This window comes from Podarcis liolepis, assembly GCF_965112155.1.
Source record: "Podarcis liolepis genome assembly, chromosome: 14".
Taxonomy (NCBI): Eukaryota; Metazoa; Chordata; class Lepidosauria; order Squamata; family Lacertidae; genus Podarcis; species Podarcis liolepis.
In genome coordinates, this window is record NC_139569.1 from 34,133,147 (window position 1) to 34,156,678 (window position 23,532).

The 23,532-nt window shown below is 45.6% G+C and overlaps 1 protein-coding gene across 12 annotated transcripts in view; it reads left to right on the forward strand.

The window, feature by feature from the left end:
- The window catches only part of AKAP13 (A-kinase anchoring protein 13), a 239,199-nt gene that overhangs the window by 69,465 nt on the left and 146,202 nt on the right, over positions 1-23,532 (forward strand). For all 12 annotated transcript variants that reach the window (XM_083474938.1, XM_083474931.1, XM_083474932.1 and 9 more), the window contains exons 3-4: positions 4,609-4,652; positions 17,847-17,997. In XM_083474938.1, the coding sequence (XP_083331064.1) occupies positions 4,620-4,652; positions 17,847-17,997 (184 nt within the window). In that variant the 5' untranslated portion in view covers positions 4,609-4,619. The remainder of the gene's footprint in view (positions 1-4,608; positions 4,653-17,846; positions 17,998-23,532) is intronic.

The window sequence follows — 23,532 nt, forward strand, 5'->3', positions numbered from 1 at the left end:
ATTGCTGCTCCTTACCTCCCGCTGATTAGCAAAACCCAAATACGCAAGTAGTGCTAATTTGCGGGAAACTGACTCAATTTGTAGTTTTTGCCCATTCCAAAACGTGAATATTTTTAGCTTGGAAAATAAACAGGATACACAGCTCTGGGTGTATTTACAGTCATACCTCGGGTTGAATGTGCTTCGGGATGAGCACGTTCGAGTTGCGCTCCGCGGCAGCCCAGAAGTAACGGAGCGCGTTACTTCCAGGTTTTGCCGCTTGCGCATGTGCAGACGCTCAAAATGACGTCACGCGCATGCGTAGAAGTGCCGTCGCTGGTTACGTTTGCTTCTAGATGCAAACGGGGCTCCGGAACGGATCCCGTTTGCACCTAGAGGTACCACTGTATACCGAAGATGTGTACCATTTTATACTAGTTTAGCTGTCATGGATTCCACTAGAGAATTCTGGGAAATTTAGTTTGGCAGGGTTGCTAAGAATTCCTATGGCTTCCATCCACCATGCTTGGGGCTTGTGAATGGTTATTAAATCTTGTTTAAATCAGTAATACAGATGCCTGCTAAAAAGAGGACAAGGTCCTGTTGTGTTGTGCCTTCTTCCAAAATTTGAAAAGGAAACATTTTTGGGCATTGTCATGCAACCCTTCCTAAAAATAGCCTTAATATTTTGGATGGAATGCTTTCTTATTCACAGTGCTCTATTCCTTCCTATAAATCTCTGCATCCTGTTTCTGCAAGAAAAGAAAAAGATGATGTTACCAGAGCAAAGAATCTGTCTTGTTAAATGTACCAGGAGCAAATTGTTTGCGTAGTACGTCTGGCAGAGAGTGAAATGGGAGAATCGTATAACAATTGTATAACAGCAATACTAATGCCATACATGGAGAAGTTTTATCAGATTCTGAAAACATTTAAGGAACAGTTAATAACTGAGGTTTGCATGAGCTACGAGCTATCAAGGTAAGAGGCAACCAAGTATGGTTATGCTTTTCAAACTGCAAGGCGTCCCTGCGTTTGACAAATCTTTAAGAGGCTTGTTCAACTTAGTGTTTCTTAAGAAACCCATACAGATGCCCAAAGGATACTAGAGTGCTTTTTAAATACACACGTTTAAAGTGATGCTGTTTTTTAAAATTACTTTTTCATTTCCGCTATTGAAGCATTAATAACTTTGAATGAAAAATAAAATTAGATGGTTTAAACAAGGAAGTGGGGTAGAGGAAAAAGCAAATAAGTTAAGCTATAGAAAAAGCAGAGGAAGTATTATCAGTCGATTATCAAACTCCACAATTGGGTAATAACCCCTGATCATTGGCCATTCTTGCTAGGGCTGATGGGAGATAAGGTTCAATTACATCTGGAGGGCCGATTTATTGGAACCAACCAAAAAATTATATTCTTAGTTGTTCTTTGGGCTAAACTTAGTGTGACACAGGAGATGCATGGAGTGCAATGGATGCTAGTAGGGGAATAGTAGAGCGGAAGGCAGGGAGGCCAGCAGTAGGGGGTGCCAGAGTAAATGGCTAGTGGAGCAAGAGCCTATGGTTGGTAGAGCCTAATGATTCTAGTTTATTCTCAATCTTCCTCCCTGCATTCTGTAAGGGCAACATGGAGACCTGGCTGATAGTCAGGACCATCTCCTGGGCTGATTGTAGCCAGGTGAGGATGGGTTGGTGACAAACTGAGGTTGGTGGGGCTGTGGCACACTTACCCATATGTATTAGCCTTCACTGATGGAGAGCCTGCTGGCAAGTTTTACTTAGTCTAATGAAGTAGCCATGGATAGTAGGGAGACTGAATGTGATCAGAGCAATGTGTGTGTGTACTTAACCCTATATTCACACAGGGGAAAACTGTAGCTCAGAGTCCTGGCTCCTGCCCAAGAATAACAGCAGGTGCACTTTCTTGTAAGTAAAGAAGCCAAGCTTTATTCTAGCAATTTGACAGTGCAAACGCAGCAAAAGTAGGAGAGCAGGAATCAGTCCAGATGCCCTAAGGCTCCAGCGATGAGGCAAGGATCAAAACAACTTAGGAGAAGTGCTCCAAGGTTCCCCAATCACAGTTCAGGGACAAGGTCCAGGGATCAGGATTCCAGGATCTGTTGTGAGAGGCTGCATGGCTGTTCCAACAACAGGTCCTGTCTACCCGCCAGGCAGTGTTAGAAACTGAGATACAAAAGTGAGGAGTTGAACGGCAGCTTAAACCTAGGTTATGGGAGCAACAATGGAATGTCTAGGCACACTTTTTTATAACAAAAATACAAAGCTGAAAATGAATGAACCACAGCTAAAATGTCTTGTTCATTTTTCACATGTTCTAGGCCTCATCTGAAGATTTCAAAAACAAAGCCATGCTTTCCCTGCATGCACCCTTAATATTCTTATTGAGGGTCCCTTCTGCAGTCTTCAGATAGTGGCTGGACGTGGGGAGGCAGAAAAAGCTCCTCCTTTCCTTCTGCTCTGCGGACAAGTAAAGAAGGCTCCATAGTAGCTTACATACAGTCAGTTAAAATGAAACTGTGGCTGCCCACAGGCTTATAATCTTAAAAACACAACACACAAGGGAAATGGAATAGGGGAGGAAGAGGAAAAATCAAGCTCAGTCGCCAATTCTTGAACAGTTGTTCTTACATGTACCAGCTTGCACTGTTCAGGGGTAGGAGCTGGTCTGCCATATCATAATTGATGGAGTAAATAAGGTCTGGTTCACATCTCCCCTACTGAATCAATCTGATGGAAAGGCACAGTTTTTAATTTTGGGGTCTTGAGCCTAGTGTCGCAGTGTGCCATGGGGCAAATTATATGTTTATACCCATGGAAATTGGCTGTTGGGCAACAAAGAAAACTAATAATCAAATTTGTGACAGATTCCAAAACAGATGGAAATTGGATTTCATATGCTGGTCACTACGAAGCAGCTGGGGGGGGGGAGGATGAAACAAGTAGGGGGGGGGGAACTTTATTAGACCAAGTTTCCATGTTGTGTAGAATTTTTTTTATATATAGTTAGGGTGGTAAACAGACCAGGGTGGTGGCAAGTGGAAATGGGTGTACTTGAAGCCGTTAATTTTGCATCTTGCTGAGAACAAGAAATACAACAATGGTTGTTTCCCCATACCTGGGGACACAAAAACTTATTACCCAGTAGTGTCTAAGATCCTTAGACACAAGTTCTTTGATGGGCAGTGAAGAACTCTGGAGAATACAAGAGGTTGCACACTGTTTTGTGCGTGTGTTTTTTGTTGGCCTAATAAAAGTATTGCCTTTATAATGGATTTGAGAATATTTCTTACGGACCATGACTTTATTGTGTGACTCTGGAAGTATCAAATAATGTGCAGATATCTGCTGGAGGATTCTAACCTTGAGTCCTTCTAACAAGGGATAATGGGTGGAGGTGGCAGTGCCTTGGGCATTTGACACCTTCCTTTAGGACTTTAAGTAGATTAAATCATTTCAGAGATCCTGATTTGATTAGGTTAGAGGTCAGGCAAAAAGAGGCAGCTGCATGTTCTGGAAATCCTGATGAGTTTATCTCTCGCATTGATTCAGTATCAGTTGAGGTCAGCAAATAAACACACAACTATGTTGTCTTGTGTGCCTAAAGTTTTGCTTTGCATATTCTCCCAGGCAATGTGGACATTCTTTTAGTTGGGATACTAGGGGCATACTTTAAATGTTTCTTGTTAACCAGTGATAGGTCAGCTTTCTGATAAGTTAAGCAGATGGTGTGTGGGAAAAGTTGAAAGTGAAGTTCCTAATGGCAGCTATTGGCATGCTCCAGACCTCGGCCACATAAAAGGTGTTTGCATATTTCAAGACCCCAGGTTTTGTCTCTGCTGTTTTTTTGCATCTAGCAACCCTGGAAGGAGAGGTACATTTGCATTGACAGGTGTAGCTGTCACATTCAAAGGCAGCTAGTTGAGTACTGTGACTTAGGTATGCATCTGTGTCAACTGTGATTGTCAATAATGACTTTAGGATTGTTCTCTTAAGAAGAAGAGGAGGAGTTTGGATTTGATATCCCGCTTTATCACTACCCAAAGGAGTCTCAAAGTGGCTAACATTCTCCTTTCCCTTCCTCCCCCACAACAAACACTCTGTGAGGTGAGTGGGGCTGAGAGACTTCAGAGAAGTGTGACTAGCCCAAGGTCACCCAGCAGCTGCATGTGGAGGAGCGGGGAAGCAAACCCGGTTCACCAGATTACGAGTCCACTGCTCTTAACCACTACACCACACTTAAGGGTGTAAATCTATTTCAGCATTTCGTTTCTTGAAAACCTTCAGATGATGTTTCTCTAATTTGTTCCACTGTGTTTGACTAAAAAAAAACCCCAACAGAAACATTTGCCATTGAGAAACTGAGTAAAATAACACCTTCAAAGTATTTTTAAGCATGACCATGAATGATCTTGGAAATAATGTATGAATTTTTAGGGTTTGTTCTTTTTTGAAAATATTGGACCGAATCTTGTGAAACCTTAACACATAAGCACAAGCTTTTATGTACTAGATTTCACTTCATCAAGTGGATGTTATTTTTGTGATGTGGATGTTGGAAAATTATTCTGGTAATCATTTTTTCTTTTTCCTTTCCTTTCTTTTTCAGCGTTCTGGGTCATGAAACTTAATCCACAGCAAGCTCCGTTGTATGTGAGTAAAACTTTTTTACCTACTTTTTCCATCCATGTGGGTTATTGAAACTAAACTTCGATACTCTTTTTACCTAATAACCAAATGTCCTTTGAAAATCCATGCTACTGAGAAACAATTGCATTTGTTTGAAATTATAGTATTGTTGATGAGAAGTTAAACTGGACTCGATTCCAAGATTTACTGAAAGCAGCATATAGTTTAGAGATTGGTCGTACCTTGGATCCCGAATGCCTTGCGAGTTGAACGTTTTGGCTCCTGAATGCCACAAACCTGGAAGTGAGTGTTCCAGTGTGCGAACGTTCTTTGGAACCTGAAAGTCTAACAAGGCTTCTGATTGGCTGCAGGAGCTTCCTGCATCCAATTGGAAGCCGCGGCTTGGTTTCTGAACGTTTTGGAAGGATTGAACCTTGACACCTTCTGCATGTAAAGGAGATGTACTACCACTGCGCTCTGTTCCTCCTTCATGGCTGAGTGGGGATTTGAACTTTGGTTACTCAGGCCTAACCCCTGCACCATACCGGGATTAGTGTAGGGTTGCCAAAGTCTGGAATTTCCTGGATATATCCAGAATACCGCAGTCATAAGCAGCGTCTGGGTGGAAATCGGGAAAATGTCAGTGAAAATCTGGACTTTTGGCAATGTATGGCAGTGTCGTTTTTGCCAATTTTCCTTAAAAGGGCCCAGAAATGTCTTTCTTTGCTATTTTGACAAAGAAGCTCAACAACTTTGGCAAAAAATAAAAATTCTCTGTCTGGATTTTAACTGTTTTAAATATGGCAACCCTAATTAGTGTCCTGTTCCTAGTGGGGAAGGATGTTCTGCTGGGCTCCTGGGAGCAGCTGCTGCCGCTTTCTTCCTCAAAGGTAAATTTGGGGGCTTTAGGGAAAGAGGAATCTGTTTGGCCACTGTGAGAACAGGATATTGGACCAGAAGGGTCACTTAGGTGAGCAAGTTTGGTATTCCTGTGAGTGACCTTGAACCTTTAGCTAGTCTAATTGAGCACTTGCAAAACCTTAGCCTCCTTTTGGGGGGATGAACCGTGTGATGCTTGTACACCTGTAGAGATCACAGCTCCAGTCACCAAGCAAGCCAAAAGTGTGGTGTGAAGTGTTGTGCTGTGAGATTTGCATTATCCCTTCCACCCGCTTGGAATTGGCTGTAGGGTATATTGGAAGTGCAACAGCACATTCATTTTGGAGCTTAACAGTTAGTTCTGTTATCAGTTAACCAAGGGGGGGGGGGAGCGAAGGTGTTGCTTAACAACTAGGAAGAGTGGCCTGATGCTTGTTGAGGTAGCATGTGCCCTGATTGGCTATGTAGTTTTGAGGGAGTTTTTCCTCTCTATGTTTGGTTGAATGTCACCTCTCTGTTTATTTCTCCTCAGTGTTTTCGTTCAATTTTTTCAGTAAAGTGTTGCCAGGATTTCTTTTCTCTCTAGACTCTGTATCTGCATTATTTAAGTGACTTTGCTAACATAGTGAAGGAAGGAAGATGGCCAGTAGTCAGGGACCTGCATTTGTTGGTAGAATGCCACCTTGCTTTATAGTGCTTAATAAAAAGAATTCTTTGCACGCTAGGTTTTTTAATAAAAATAATAATACACAAATTACCTTGTGGCAAGGATGCAGCCTGCGGTTTTCCAGCTCTGTGTAAGCTGCTCAGACATCCTTTTCATGTGGTCCCTTATATTAAAATGTGGTCGCTGAGCACATTTTTGTTTACACTTGGATTTCTGGACAATATCCCAGAATCCACCAAGCAGTCATGGAGATCATATTTGGTACTTCCATTCAGGTGTACATGCTTACTCATTTTCCTTAAGAAAAGAGATATCGACTGAGAGAATGGTGCAGTACTGAGTATGTGTGACTGAGAAAACAGGATGACATAATTTGAACAAGTGAACATTGCTTTGCAATGCCTTTTTCCTGTGAAACATTTGGAAAAGACCTGCTATACACTATAAGAGACCTACATTGGCTCCCAGTACGTTTCCAAGCACAATTCAAAGTGTTGGTGCTGACCTTTAAAGCCCCAAACGGCCTCGGCCCAGTATACCTGAAGGAGTCTCCACCTCCTTGGTTCAGCCCGGACACTGAGGTCCAGCTTTGAGGGCCTTCTGGCGGTTCCCCCACTGCAAGAAGTGAAGCCAAAGGGAACCAGGCAGAGGGCCTTCTCGGTAGTGGCACCCTCCCATCAGATGTTTTAGAAAACATCTGAAGGCAGCCCTGTTTAGGGAAGTTTTTAATGTTCAAACTTTCATCGTGTTTTTAATATTCTGTTGGGAGCTGCCCAGAGTGACTGGGGAAACCCAGCTAGATGGGCAGGATATAAATTATTATTATTATTATTATTATTATTATTATTATTATTATTATTTAAAGGGGTGCATGGAAGTGTTTCTCTGTGTTGGTGGGGAGCCATGATGGATTGTGGGAAGGGCATTTGGAGGAGGACGGAGGGTGGGTAATCATCAGATCATCCTATGGTAAACACGAAGGGAAGTGGCTCTTAGGTTGCCTCTAGACTGTCAGTATTTTGCAGGAGGGATGGAAATACTTACCAGAACTTGATAGCTTTGTGTAATAAAAGTGAAACTAAGTGCTCTTATTGCCCTGGTACTTTTTGTGGTTAGAAAAGTAACAGGAAATGCACTGAAAACTGGGAAGAATGAATAATTAACAGGAAGACGTGCAAACACTGCAGAAAGTAGTTCAGGAGGAATGCTCATTGTCATATAACCGCTCCATAAAAAATTGGAACGTATTCTCAGTGAAGGCTGGGTATATAGTCTTAACATCCGTGAAAGGTTTATGCGGCAAATTGGGATGAAAGCTCAGTAAACAGGTCTGTGGGAAGCCCCCCACCTGCGGCGCAACAGCTTTCAAACCTGGAATTGCCTGGAATAAGTGTGGATGTCAGTGGTGGCAACTCAATAAGCGAGCCCCGTTTCGAAGGCCAGTGTCAGGGCTGCCTCAGGTCCCAGCTCACAAAGGACCAACGCCAAGTTCACTTTATATACAGAGATGTTTATTGCAGTTCGTTTTCCGCTCCACAGCCGAGGCGCGCAGCCCCACGTCTGTTACGCTTAGACCGCTGAAGTCCCCTCTGAGTCAGTCCCTCCCCTGCACCAGTTTAAGATGCTTGTGCTGCTCCACCTCTTCCTTTCTCTCCTTTTCCGCAGGGTCTTCCTGCCCGCCGGGATTTCGCCCCTCCTGGATTCCCCTGACGCTGAATCCCCAGACTGCTCTCCCTCCCTCCTGCGGGCTTTGGGACCTGGCTCCTCTTCCGGGCTCTCTGTTCTTCCGCGCGCCTGCACATTTGAACTTGGCGCGCGCGCCCAACTTCTAACCTTCCTCTTGACAGTTACACTACTCCCTTCACTGCCCTCCTCCCCTTCCGGGCGGATGGGCTGTTCTGACCCCCCTTCCTTTTCTGCTGCCGAAGCTGCTTCCCCTGACACACTGGAACCTCCCCCCCCCTTCGCTGCGCTCTGGTGGGGAAGCTGGTCCTGATTCCCAGCTGCCACTTTGGGGTCCCCTGCTGGCCCCCTGCTCCTGATGCGTCCCCCCCTGGGACTCCCCTTGTCTTGACCACAGGCGCCCCCTTCTGGGAATCCTCTGATTCGCTGGAAAGACTCATGGAATCCCTCGAGTCATTGTCATCCTCCTCCTCGCTGCCCTCGGACTCTTCCCAATCGTTGTCCATCTCCTGCCTGCTCTGTGCCTCTCTCCCTGAACCCCTGACATCCAGCTTCCTTGAAAAGGCCCCTTGGCCATGGCTCTGGTAACATGGTGCTTCAGAGGAAGTGGCATGCTGGGGCTATATGGGGGGGGGCGGTGCTTGCAGTTTTTTGTGGGTTTGGTGCTGATTGCTTAGAGCCAACAGTTCTGGCTGTTGCCTGAACCAGAGTCTGTGTTACTCAGATGGCAATAATGCAGAAACATTGGTGGAGCTTAGCAGAAGCAACTAGTAAAGTGGAATGACTTATCGAGGGTTCAGTGTAAATCACACCTAATGCTCCATTGTTGCATCAGTGACACCTTCCAGAATACACTTGCAAAAAACAAAACAAAAAAACCCCTCCGCCGCCAGTCTGAAGGGTTTACTGCCTGTAAGTGAGTTTTGGAAGCTTTGTCTGAAATTAGTTGTTCCCTTCCATCCTTCTCCTCCATGTTCTTAAGTCTGTGTGGCATGTAAAATGCAAGCCTAGGTTGAGGGCTGGGCAGCGCCACCTGGTGCCCACCGCAGAACATACACACCAAATTCTGATCTTGGTTTCTGTCCCAAAGTTTCCCTTTCCTTTGTTAGCGCTAATGGGGACTTTGAAGAAACAAAAGAAGCTGGTTTCTCTCAGCTTTTGCAGAAGTGGCCCTCACATTGAAATACTAGCAAACCGCGTTTCTGTTTCGATCAAGACTCTGCTTTCAAAATAATCGCCATTGCTCCAGCTAAGGTTGCTGCAAACAGAAGGCACTGACTCTCTTACTCAGTGTTTTAAAGTGATCCTAAACCAGCTTCGGATGAGCACTCTCCCTCTTTTGCTGCTTCCTAGAGCAAAGCATGGTTTGCTGGGACCTGCAACATAATGTTGTGTATATCCTTAGTCTCCAACAGGAGTGCTTCTTTACAGGTGTCACTCTGAGATGGGATTGGCTAACTTGTGACTCTCCAGTTGCTGTTGGACTCCAGACCCCATCAGCCCTAACCAGCATGGCCAGTGGTCATGAATGATGGGAGTTGTATTCCAGCAACATATGCAGGCCACCAGTCAGTCATCCCTGCTGGCAACGATTCTTCAGAGGCCTTCTACATGATGCAAATCTCATTTGCAACCAAATAAATAGACACAGAAGTAGTACATTTCAAACAGAGGGTCTTGAATTTGAAGAACATCTGCCGGTGTTTCTTACCATCAACATAGGGTCAATAAGAAACTAAGATTTAGTTTTCTGTCTTGGAGCCTCTTCATATCCCTTAGAGTCCTTGGGTGAGGACCCTCAGACCTGGGGACTGAATGAGCCTCCTCCCACCCACCCCCGGCCTCCATTTGGGACTTCTCCGCAGGCCACACCGCGATCTCCTTGGGTACTTTGGCCCGGAAGAAATGTGTCCTTAAACTGCGATAATGTCTGTTGTGTGTCTGGCTGGAGGGATAGCATGTAGGAATCTTCAGACTTTGTTATGGCAGACTTGCAGCCTGCTGCACAAAGGTAAACGCCACCTCTGTTGCTCCACCCCCCTTTTACCTCTGCACCCCCTGTGTGCAACTGGTGTAGACCCTCCCCAAGTGATTGCTCATGAAGGGGGATGACCCCCAGGCTGACAAGGTTTTCCCCACCTTTGTGTTAGGGACTCAATCAAGGAAGCCTCTTATTCTTTCTCAAGTTTTCATATTTCTTTTCTAATCATAACTTAATGTTCCATGGCTTCTGGAGAGTGTCCTCACTGGGATTTATTTTTTTTTTGGTAGGGGCAGGGATGTTGTCCACTCTGTGTGTATTGATACTTCTGTATTCCTCAGGATTCACCTAATGTCCCTTCTAGCTTCTAGTAGCTTAGCTTTCTGTGCCAATCCTGTTGGCACACAGACTCTGTGTTTGCTATCAGAGGGGGCAATGATTTACTTACAAACTCTTAATTTAAAGAAGGTCCATGGATAGGAAGAAAGCAGGCCTGCCTCCTGCTCCCAATCTCTCAGTTGCAGTCGGAAGAGCCAGTCTTACATTTGCACGGTGCTGCTCCTCATCTGTTGAGGAGTTAAGAGTTACATCTGCACTGACCCGTGAACTCGGTCTGAAATATTTGCCATTGGGATACTTCAGCAGCTGCTCAAAAAGCTGAAACGCACCACCCGGCCCCGCTGTGTCTTTTGGCAAATGGCTTTAAGGGGATTAGGCGGAGAGTCGGCTAGCACTAGCTCTGCAATCTTGGCCTTGGACTTTGGATCTGGAAAATAATTCAAGGAGCAAGAATGTTAAGGGACGTGTTCTGAAGTTTTCATGGAAACACTTTTATCCCGCAGAGAGATGGAGCCAGGGCTCTTCAGATTTCTACCCTAGTTGTGGTCTGCGGTTAAACAGTGGTACTATTTGTCAGCTCTTTAGGTGTTGAGGGTTCACCTGAATTTCTGGGTTTAACGTTCTAGTGGATCAATGTCCTTGTTGGCAGAAACTACTGCTCTGTAGGTATTCAGTAGGAAGGCTCTTAAGGCTGTTTTAACATATTGACCTGGTTCACATGTAACCCTAAACTATGGCTGAGCATTACATAGAATCATAGAGTTGCATGAACCTTGGGGCTTGCATGTTCCTCCCCCCTGCCGTGGTATGGCTACGTGATCAAATAGTTTTGCCTCTGTTTTTGACTAACACAATATGTGCAAATATGGACATATTATTGTTAGTCTTAACTATGGTTTTGGGCAGGGATGCGGGTGGCGCTGTGGGTTTACCACAGAGCCTAGGGCTTGCCGATCAGAAGGTCGACGGTTCGAATCCTTGCGATGGGGTGAGCTCCCGTTGCTTGGTCCCAGCTCCTGCCAACCTAGCAGTTCGAAAGCATGAAGTGCAAGTAGATAAATAGGTACCACTCTGGCGGGAAGGTAAACGGCGTTTCCGTGTGCTGCTCTGGTTTCACCAGAAGCGGCTTAGTCATGCTGGCCACATGACCCGGAAGCTGTACGCCGGCTCCCTTGGCCAATAAAGCGAGATAAGTGCCGCAACCCCAGAGTCAGCCACGACTGGACCTGATGGTCAGGGGTCCCTCTACCTTTATGGTTTTGGGCAGTGGTTTTCAACCAGTGTGCTGTGGCACCCTAGGGTGCCTTGAATGATGGTCAGGGGTGCCGCGGGCAACAGTGGCCTCTGTCCCTCTTTCCTGCCCTCCCTCCTCTGATGCCCTCTCATGTCTCTGCCTCCCAAAGACTTGCACAGCTGTTTGTTGCAGCAGCCCTGGCTATAAGCTCAGCAGGTGAATGGTGCCTCTGGGGCTAGCCAGCGGGTACTGGTTGCCAGGAGCTGAGGTGGCCTCAGTAAGCAAGCAAGCAGGCCAGGGAGCCCAGCCAGCCAGTCCAGCCATTGCTGTTGGGAATGGACAGACAAGTCCCAGAGCCCCGTGAGGCAGTGTGAGGAGGCACTTCTTTGGGGCAGGGGGGTGCAGCTCAGAGACCAGGGGTGGCAGCAGTGGATGCCCGGAGGACTCTTGAGAGGAGGCTGAGGGAATACAGTGGTACCTCAGGTTACATACGCTTCAGGTTACAGACTCCGGTAACCCAGAAATAGTGCTTCAGGTTAAGAACTTTGCTTCAGGATAAGAACAGAAATTGTGCTACGTCGGCGCGGCAGCAGCAGGAGGCCCCATTAGCTAAAGTGGTGCTTCAGGTTAAGAACAGTTTCAGGTTAAGAACGGACCTCCGGAACGAATTAAGTACTTAACCCGAGGTACCACTGTACTCCACAAGGTAGGGTGTTCGAAAAAGGGTGAGCTCTACAGGCAAGGGGTGACATAAATGGGCTCCTGAGCCCCACGGGGTGCCGCAGAAAGAATGTGGTTGGTCAAGGGAGCCGTGGACTTTAAAAGGTTGAAAACCTCTGGCTTAGGGCAAGAAACCAAGTTTTGATGATGGTTTATGATCCTTCCTTTGTTTCCCCTAAACCAGCTTCCCCCAAATGTTGTTCAAATGTTTTTGTACTACAACTCCTATCAGCCATAGCCAGAATGGCCATTGTTAACAGATTATGGGAGCTGTAGTCTAAAACACCAGGAGGGCACCAGGTTGGGGAAGACCATAACAAACCATAGGTAATACGAAACACGGTTCTCTGTCCAAATGAAACAAGAGACTGTAGTTAGCAGAAAAGAAGCTTCCAATTGTCTCATGGCTGCATTGGGGCACGAGAGCAGGAAAGGGGGCCCTATTCTTTCTAAATGGCCCATTCCTGCTAATTGGTGCTTTAGCGTCACATCGAAACAGACATTGCGTGAAGCAAAATTTCATTTTCTCTACCTGGCTGCTGCTTACTCATCATATTCAAATATGTTTGTTAATGTGAACAGCATATACACCTAAAACTAGTATGCTCAAATGGCCCTAGTCTTAATATTTGGAACCCTGGAACCATTATCAGTTTGTAAGCGATGTGGATTTTATTTTTTAAAAAACGACACTGGAAATTTCAATATGAAATTGTAAAGCTTGGTAAAATTGAAATATCTTCATGTCTTCTTTATGTAGTGTTTCCCCCGCATGTTGTGAAAATACTTGCAGCAGATATATACTCTTCTTACACTCAGCAAGTAACTTGAAATGCCTCAACTCCAACAGGCAATTTTCCATTCCATTTATTTCTGGAATTTTTCCCTTGGAGGCATTTATCTGCTGAAGCCGGCATATGACATATGTCTCTTTCTCTGCGTTCTTGACCCAGGTCACTGTTTTTACTGGGGGCTATTTTGTTGTTGTTGCACAAACAGGTATCTCTCGAGCTTCAGAGACAGGCTTACGCTATGAACACCCATCACCTGCAGCCCTGCAAAGCCCATGCATTCCTAGGCAGTTTTCCAGGTGTTGTTCTCTGGGTAAATGTGCAAAGACAAAAATTTGGGGCTGGGTGATGGAAGGGTTTGCATCAGGGCCAGGTAACCTGTGTTGCTGCACAATCAGCTCCCATCATCCCTGATCATTGGCCATATTGATTTGGGCCGGGGGGAGTCCTGACATCTGGAGAGCCACAGGTTCCTTAGTTTACATAGTTGGTCGCAAGGAACTCAGGATGACGTGGAGATCATTCCGCCACAGCGACAGAATATCTGCTTTGCAAATAGAAGTTCTCAAGGTCAATCCCCAGGTAGCAGGCAATACGGGGAATGTGTCTGAACATCTGGAGAGTGGCTGCCAGTCAGAGCATACAAGACTGATCTCAATGGGCTAATGGTATCATCTAGCTTCCTATGTTCTTATGCTCATAACAACCCTGAGAGGCAGATTCGTATGAGAGAGAGTGGCTGAGGAAAGGTGTGCCAGCGAAGTTCATGAGTGTGAGTTTGGGCCCAGATCTCTCCAGTTAAAGTCCAGCGAATAAAGACTAGGGGTCTTAGTGACTTAGCTCACGTGACTGCCAAGCTTATTCTCCCCCACCCCCCACCCCACCCTGCAACCCTGCAGATCTGTCTTATTTCATCCATCACTACCCAGAAGATGAATTTTTAAAGACTCCTTTCTTCGCCTTTTCCCATATGATTTGCACATTTTTCCTGGCATCTTTCCATGTGGAGCAGGACAGGGGGAAGTATATCCTTTGGGTTGTAAGTTTGCAATTGGAGGCTGCCTCTTTTTAAAGCTCATACCATTTTTGTAACCTGTATAAATAAGCAAGAGCCTAGGGGTTGGTGGGTAGTAATTTTCCCATGCCAATGCCACTGGTCTATAGTTACTTTATTTTACTTCATTGGTTTAGAAAAATGAATAGTCTGCTTAATCAGAAAAATCTCTCTTAAGTGGTGTACATAATAAAATAATGTACTATATATTTTGGAATGTTGTTTGTTCACTATGCATTTGCATGATGGCTCCTGAGATGAAAGGACAAGTTTTCGTCTGTTTGGATGCAATTGGATCCCATTTTGAATCAAGATGGTGAACTGAGGTTTTCAAAACAGCACAAACGTTAATCCCTGATTTCAAAATGGCACTGGTGTGTGTGTGTGTGTGTGTGTGTGTGTGTGTGATCTTTCAGAATTCCCGAGCGATTGGTGTGAGTTTGCTAGTATTAAGATTCTATGAATAAAACACAGATAAAATCAGCAAACCTTGTTAAACCTCACAAAGCTACAATTCGTAGCTCCCTGTGAAGGGTAAAGGTAAAGGACACCTGGACGGTTAAGTTCAGTCAAAGGCGACTATCGGGTGTGGTTCTTATCTCACTTTTCAGGTCGAGGGAGCTTTCCGGGTCATGCAGCTTTCCGGTCCACAGACAGCTTTCCGGGTCATGCAGCCAGCATGACTAAAACGCTTCTGGTGCAATGGAACAGTGTGACGGAAACCAGAGTGCACAGAAACACCATTTACCTTCCCGCTGCAGGGGTACCTATTTATCTACTTGCACTGGCATGTTTTTGAACTGCTAGGTTGGCAGGAGCTGGGACAGAGCAAGGGGAGCTCACTCCATCATGGGGATTTGAACCGTCAACCTTCTGATCGGCAGGCCCAAGAGGCTCAGTGGTTTAGACCACAGCACCACTCTCAGCACCCTTAACAAACTACACTTCCCATAATTCTTTGGTGGGGAAGCCATGGGTATTTAAATTGGTGTCACAGTGCTTTAAATGTATGGTGTGAATGTAGCCCTCGTCCAAGAATGTAACCTGCACATTAACTCCAGGAGACATAATTGGATTTTATTTTATTTTTGGGAAAAAATGTAGAACAGCTAGACATGTTCATGGGTCTGTGTTATCTAATCTAACTCCCAGGCAGAAACCTTTAACAAAGTGTTAGATGCTCCCCTGGCTAACGCCTGCTTACAAAGGGAGCTGATGAAAGGTGTCAGGTCTGTTTTGTGGGCAGCCACTTTGGGAAATCGTCCTTGACCATCTGCGATACGGTTTGGTGGCCAGTCCTGCTATGAAGGGATTGATGCAAACTGTCACCAGAGGCTTTGCTTGCTTAGTATTAACAATCCTCTGCTAGTGCGGAGAATGGCTGCGTTATGAGCAAGTGTTGACTGTTAGTTTTTCATTCCGTTTGGCACGCTGTTTTTTTAATTTTGCAAAGAATTGCTGCCCTTCAGTTAAAAAGAAAACAAAAGCCATTGTGTTGACGTCTGGATTTCATTAGATTGTAGGTTTAGAGTAGGTGGACACTTTTGTTTAAGCGCCATCCCTATCTTGCGATAGCTGTGACACCGTGGTTTGCAAATGCGCTTGCCGGCGATGAGCAAATTGTTGGCTCTGAAGGAAAACCTGCCCTTCTTTTTCATATTTGGAGGAAAAGGGGGACACTCCCCAGGGCCACGTTAAGAAGTGCAAGGGTGGGTCACTCTTGCCCTCAGACAGAAAAATGTTAGCCATTCCTTCCCTAAGTGAATTGAGACAAATTCTGTGTGCAGTCCCCACCATTGGAGGCAGTGTGCTCTGAACGTCAATTGCTCAGGTCCTGCTTCTCAGCTTCCCATAGGCATCCGTTTGGCCACTGTGAGAACACAATGCTGGACTAGATGGGCCTCTGGTCTGATCCTGCAAGGCTCCTCTTATGTTCTTAAGTCTTCCCTTAGAGAAGGCTGATGTAGGACATAGCAAACTGCCTTATGCTAAGCCAGACCATTGCTCAGGATTTCCTCTTGAGTACCTGTTGCTGGAGGGATGCGGGTGGCGCTGTGGGTTAAACCACAGAGCCTAGGACTTGCTGATCAGAAGGTCAGCGGTTCGAATCCCCGTGACGGGGTGAGCTCCCATTGCTCGGTCCCTGCTCCTGCCAACCTAGCAGTCCGAAAGCACGTCAAAGTGCAAGTAGATAAATAGGTACCACTCTGGCGGGAAGGTAAATGGCGTTTCCGTGCGCTGCTGCTCTGGTTTGCCAGAAGCAGCTTAGTTATGCTGGCCACATGACCCGGAAGCTGTACACCGGCTCCCTCGGCCAATAAAGCAAGATGAGCACCGCAACCCCAGAGTCGGTCACGACTGGACCTAATGGTCAGGGGTCCCCTTACCTTACCTTTACCTGTTGCTGGAGGTCATGAGCAGAGAGAGGGCTGCTATGACCAGGTCCTGCTTTCGGCCTGGAGTTGGTTGACCACTGGGAGAAGAAGATGCTGGACCTTTGGCCTGATCTAGCAGGGCTCTCTTGACCATTGCTGCTAGCTGCCTTTTGGCTGTGGGACTGTTGGTGTAGCTTTCCCCACTTTTTGTAGCTAAAAATGGATTGGGCTGTGAAGACGCAGCTACTTCCAGGTAAACGTTTCTGAAAGGTTCCTGACTTGAAAGTAAAGGTGACCCTTGTGTGTGTGTGTGTGTGTGTGTGTGTGTGTGTGCGCGTGTGTGTGTGGTGGAGTTAAATGGCATGTTTTCGTTGGCAGCGGGGCACCAAGCCAGGTAAACATTAGTCAATCAAAGCTAGGTACGAAATTAAGTTATACTTTTGTTTGCCGGCCTGTGCCAGAGGCTCTTTTGATCTTGGGAGAGTTTTCTCCAAATGGGGTTTGGCTGCCCGGCTTGGCTGCTTCAAATGAACCGGGGTTATAATAACCACCTTGTGTGGTAGTGATCTCAAGCAGATGACATTATTTGGGTAATAATAAATGAGGAAAGGTAAACATGCATGAATTAAAACGTCTCTCTCTGGGTTGAGGGCAGCAGTGCTTTTGGAAACAGATTGCCTTCCTAGGTTACAGGAATTCATCTGCGCTTTGCTGTAGCTCCAGAGTTGTTTAAAACCATGAACCTTACACCAGAAATTGTGAATTTATATTACTGACAGGGTTTATTATGTGTGTGGGAGGGAAACATATTTCTGGACCCAGTTTTACTTAAAAAGAAAGAAAGAAAGAAAGAAAGAAAGAACCGGTGGTGGTAATTTTTCCTAAGAATTCGCAGCTGGAAAACATGCACTAAGTATCTCATCTGTACCAGACCCCCTTCCGTAAGGAATTTAGGGCCCTGTGTGGATTTCTCCCCTTGACAATCCTATTAGGTAGACTAGACTGAGAGCGGACCCTAGGTCACCTGCTGAGCTTTGTAACTGGGAACCTGAACTCTGGTCTTGGAGTTCCAGGTCTGATGTTTTTTATTCATGCTTCCTTTATCTTATTGGCGATTAGGAGGTGTGAGAGAATTCCTCAGTGCCTGCTGGCAGCTTGATCTTGGTGGTAGCAGCTGAATGGACTTTGCTCTCCCCACGGAAAGGAGTGAATTATTGCTTCTCTTTGGCTGTGTCTTTGTGTATTCTTTTTTATTATAAAAAACCAACACGTTTTATTTTAAATGTGCTTCTTGGGAAAGGGAAAGGAGGTTGTTAGGTTGTATCTTTACCCCAGACCTTTGGATGGATGAAGTATTGGATTAGGACCTGGGAGACCAAGGTTCAAATCCCCGCTCTGAGCCATGAAGCCACCTTCTCTCACAAGGCTGTGAGCCAGAAATGCAAAAAATAAATTCCAGAAATATTAAATCCTTATGATCTTCTTCTCCTTTTAGGGCGACTGCATAATCACCGTATTGCTTACCGAGGATGACAAAGCTGGGAGCGATGATGTAGTTTTCTACCTTGTGTTTACTGGATCCGCCGTTCAGCACTGCACCAGCACTAGGAAGCTTGATTCAGGGACATTGGAGACCATTGCTCCTGGTAAGTTCTTTTTTTTTTACAAAAAAGATCTCCCGCAAATCTACCATTATAAGCCAGGGGCGAGCGAGTGAACCTGTTTTTCAGCCTTCCTCTCTGGACAGCCTGTGGCAGTTTGTGAGCAGTACCAGAGGCAAAATTGGGGGTCTTTAGATTTGTACAGTAGGCTAGTTTCTATAAACACACACCCTTTTTCCTCCTCCCTGGCAAGCAGCAGGCCTTATCAGGATTCAAGGACACATTCCAGCCCGGCGAAATGATGTGTAGCTGGGGAACATCAACTGTGGTTTAGATAGATGGGGCGACTCGAGGTGGGGAAGAGATGGGGCAGCGTAAGGAAGCACATAACCTTCAGCACTCTTGACCATTTAGCCATGACTAAGCAAGTGTCCCCTGTGTGTCTGTGGTTGCTTAGCCCAAGGAACAGGCTGTGTGAGCAGCTGCACCCTTCTTAACTTAGTTGCCTATGAAGATCTGCAGCTTTGTAAAAAGAAAAAGAAAAAAAAGGCATGCTTTCTACCTTCTCGTTCAATTAGGTTAATAAATATAAATATGTTAATTTTGCTATTTTTGCCCAGGGCGCAACCCTCTCTCAATTTCTTGTGAGTTTTTAAATGTTTGCTGTAAAAATAATTCTCTTCTCTTCTTTCTTTTATGAAATAATCTTTGTCCTGGGAGACCACAAGAGTAAACAAGTTGTGTAAGAGATGGTCACTTGAAAGCAACAGTCATGTGGCCTTGATTTTCCTTTCTTAAAAAATACCCTTTCGTATGAAACATAGCATCATTTCCCCACCCCAAAGGCAAAAGAGAGCACCATGAAGCCCTGTTGAGCAAGAATTTTTCTTAGAAGGCCCCTTAAAGGGGCTGACCATTAACTTTTATTACGTAAAGACAGTGGCATTAAAAGAAAGAAAGAAAGAAAGAAAGAAAGAAAGAAAGAAAGAAAGAAAGAAAGAAAGAAAGAAAGGCACACGAGAACAAATGGGTCTTTGACATTTGAAGACCTGTACTGAAGAGATAGTTCATGTGGTTGCATCAAATTTAGTGTTAAGGTAAAGTCACTTAGTGGTACTTGTTCTGCTGGAGAAATGTTGTTGCACAAGAGAATGCAAAGGTTGCTGGTGACTTCGATGCACAATGAATTGCACAGTCTGTTGCACAATGGTTTCCCACTAGTGCAGCTTCTGCATTTGATTCCTCTCTCATGCGACATTAAAACTCACCTGTTCACTAACACAAGTTCCCTCATACTAGCAGACAGAAAATGTCGGGTGCAGCCCATTGGAGGGGGAGTTCTATAATTATGGGAGCCAGCACAGGGAAGGCCCTATCTATTGTGCCCACCAATCTAATTGACTGTCTTGGCAAGCACTCAGTAGTTGGTTTTAATGGCAGGATTATTTGGGCAAAGGCAGTCCTTTAGACAACCCAGTTCGAAGCCATTTAGGGCTTTAGAGTTTAATGTTAGCAACTTGAATTGTGCCCAGAAACACACAGTTAAGCAGTCCAGTTGGAGCAATATGTGTATGTGTGTTGCCTGGGAGACCAAGGAGGAACTCTAATGGGGCTGGATTTAGCTTGGGATATACCAGTTGCTGACCCCCTACAGTAAAGTCAAGAAACCATAGCTTTCCTGGTAAATGTTTGGGGCAGGATTTCCCATTTTCGAAGTATTATTGAATAAAATAATTTTGTTGATTGCATTTTGTTTTCTGACATTTAACTGATTTTTTTAGCTCTTTCGTATTTTATGCTGTCGTAAGTTGCTTTGGGGACGCGGGTGGCGCTGTGGGTTAAACCACAGAGCCTAGGTCTTGCCGATCAGAAGGTCAGCAGTTTGAATCCCCGCGACGGGGTGAGCTCCCGTTGTTCGGTCCCAGCTGCTGCCCACCTAGCAGTTTGAAAGCACGTCAAGTGCAAGTAGATAAATAGGAACCGCTCCGGCGGGAAGGTAAACAGCGTTTCTGTGCGCTGCTGCTCTGGTTCGCCAGAAGCAGCTTAGTCATGCTGGCCACGTGCCCCGGAAGCTGTCTGTGGACAAACGCCGGCTCCCTCGGCCTATAGATCAAGATGAGTGTGCAATGCCTGAGTCACCCGCAATTTGACCTAACAGTCAGGGGTACCTTTACCTTTACCTTTAAGTTGCTTTGAGGCATCCCTTTTACATTGTGGCCAACAAATGCAACTTAATCAGTTAAATTCCCCCCTTTTCACGTCCTAAACTACTTTTAGTGTGGTGCGCGTACACACAAGGGTGCTTTTTAGAGATGCCTAATCTAGTTTTATGCACTTTGAGATTTGCACCCCCAGACTTCAGTCCTGGTGAGCTGCTGTCTGCGGTTGCCTGCAGAGGCAATACTATCCTGCCTTTTCTATGGAAACTTAAAAATAGCTGCTGGAGCTGAACGCCTATTGTTTGTTCTGTGAGATCCGAGTCCTCAAAATAGGAGCTCTTGGACGGGTCGGCTTCCACTCCTGGCTGGACAGGCCATGAAGTCATGCGCTGAGCTTGGCTTCCAGCTGCCACTTGTTTAGCTACAGCACTGTTTTTGTCTCCATGCAGCTTGACGATAAAGGAGCCTGCTTGGATGGCTACCACTTGTTCGGAAAACGGCTGACCGTGACGCGAGCCAAAATGCTGGGGCTGCGCCACTTTTTGCTGTTTGCCTGTCTAGACTTTTGTTGCCTTCCCTATCTCAAAAGATAGGCCAATGGGTTCAAACACTCAAACTGGCTACAGAATTGAGGTCCGTTTCGCACTAAGGCCCTATCTGCACTTTGCATTTAAAGCAGTATCTTTAAAGAGTCCCAAAGAATTCTGCAAAGTGTATTTTGTAGGGGCATAGACCAGAGACAGTGGGGGGAGGGCATGGTCTTCAGAAATTAATTCACGTGTAAAACTCAGCCCAACTGTGTCTATATGGAGGGGATTGCAGTGAGCCCCTTCTCTCACCGCACAGGAGAACAGGAGCTCATTCCTGCTGCGCAAATGCAAAAATCAGCAAGCAGTGTCATGGTGTTTTATCAATTGCTAATCCTATTCAGAGTAAAAAGGTAAAGGGACCCCTGACCGTTAGGTCCAGTTGTGGCTGACTCTGGAGTTGCGGCGCTCATCTCGCTTTACTGGCCTAGGGAGCTGGCGTGCAGCTCCGTGTCATGTGGCCAGCGTGACTAAGCCGCTTCTGGCGAACCAGAGCAGCGCACGGAAACCCTGTTTACCTTCCCGCCGGAGTGGTACCTATTCAGAGTAGATCCAGCCAAGTCAATGAATTTCAGTTAGTCATTTGCAAAAATTTCAGTTGGTCTGCTCTGAGAAGGACTAGCATTGGCTGCGACCCGTGGTTTTTCCAAGTGCCGGACAGTGTCACAGTGCTGACAGGCATGCGGTGTCCAGAGTGAGGAATTAGGTATTTATTACCATTTACAAGTTAGAGAAAGGCATGGAAAATAGGGAACTTGGAGGGTCTGTCATATTGGAGGCCATCTATCTATCTATCTATCTATCTATCTATCTATCTATCTATCTATCTATCATCTATCTATCTATCTATCTATCTATCTATCATCTATCTATCATCTATCTATCTATCTATCTATCTATCTATCTATCTATCTATCTATCTATCTATCTATCATCTATCTGTATCTATCTACCATCTATCTATCATCTATCACCTATCTATCATCATCATCTATCTATCTACAGTGGTACCTCCGGTTGTGGACAGGATCTGTTCCGTAGCTCCAGTTGGATCCTGAGGTTTCCGCAACCGGAGGGGCCGCTTCTGCGCATGTGCGCGCGGTGAAACACTTCCGGGTTTGCCACTTTCGCAACCCGAAGTTTACATTACCCAAAGGTAACCTAAGCCGAGGTGCTGCTGTATTCTGTTCTACCTTTGTCCTTTGAAAGTACAGTGCAAACAAACAAACAAACAATAAAATGCATGCGCCACACAGCATTAAATTCCACTTAAGAGCAGCCATGACGGAGATGGGAAAATAAATAGGGGAGGAAAAGCCTCAGCTTGCTGTGAAATCCTTGGTTTGGTTTCTCTGCTCAGTGGCTGCAGGGTTGCATTTTGTTTGGAGGAGAGCTCTGGAAATGCAGGAGACCTAATGATAGGGGTTTAATTTAAACATTTCCCATATTTGGGTGGGGTGGAGAGTTATGCAGTTTTTAACAAGTTGGTTTTGGTTCTGCATTCGACTACATTTGTAGCACAAAGCCTTAGCAAGGCCTATTTTGTGTCCGTAATTCTTTTCTCTTTTCGGCTATTGCAGAAACTAGGCAGACAATTTCAAGTGACAGGTTCGGGGCCTCCTGGAGTTGCTTGCTCATTATGGAATAGCAATCTGATCTTTTGAACTAATTGCCAAAGTCAAAAACTTATCTCCCCCCCCCCGCCCCAAGGGCCCCCCCCCACTCTTGGCCTCAAATCTTTGTCAGTTGTAAGGGAAGGGGGGGACATCAAAGCACTTGAAAGGGACTGAACATGTTGCCCTCGAGGAACACATTAAACTCCTTTGCTGTAGCCGGATATGCGTTTGATCTGATCAAATCCAATTTGTCACCTCGTCCAAGTCTCTGAAAGCTGGGGTTTTTCAGATGCTGCTTAGCTCTGCATCCCCTCCCAGAATTTCACTGGTGAAAATAGGCAGAGGTATGTGTGTGTATGCCTGACCCTTCTCACAGCCCAATTCGCTACCTGAGTCCCTGCCCCTGTACTTAATAATACTCGTTCACACATAACTGGAAGCTGCAATATGGTTGGTGCACAGTGAGAAAGTTATGGCTGCTTCCCCCTTCCCCTGCTCCTCGTCCCTGCCATATTAACCAGGGCTAAGCCATGGTTTGGATTAGCATTGTGACCAAACCCGGGTTCATGGTTTGTCTGGCTCCAGACCTTTCACAAGATGTAACCAATGTCTTTTTTCTTGGCTTTTTTATTGCTTATGGTTTGTTTTTTTTTGGGGGGGGGGAAACAAGCCACAGTTCTGGGTTTGGATGTAACCAGCCAAACTATGGCTTAGTCCCCAATAGCACAGGAGGAGCGAAGCGGCTGAGTTTTTCTCCCTAGGTTAAAGAAATGAATGCAGTCAGTGCTGTAAAGAACAACCCCAGCTGCTTCCTTTTCCTTGCTCGTGAAGTCACAATTATTTAAAACTTCCTAGTCTGCTTGAGCCTGTAATTTCAGCTTTGATGGTGGGGGGGGGGGGTTCTTCTCTTCAACTGGGAGCAAAGTTCTTTTCTGTACTTCTGGAAAAGGAACATTCCCGCCTGCCACTGTCCCAAGTGAGCTAGTTGTAAATTTCAAGCTTCTTTCTGGGCGGTGGCAAAGGGGGCGATGAGGGATCCGACTCCATTTATGCAATTAAAAACAAAGAGAAAAGGAGGATAAGAGTTGATTCACACAGTCAGAGACTGAGGTAATGGGGCAGAGCAACTTTTCCAGTAATTAGTGAATGGTCTCTGCTGTTCTGGCACAAGGAGTCCTGACGTCAGTGCATCAGTGGGGAAAGAGGGAGGGTACAGAG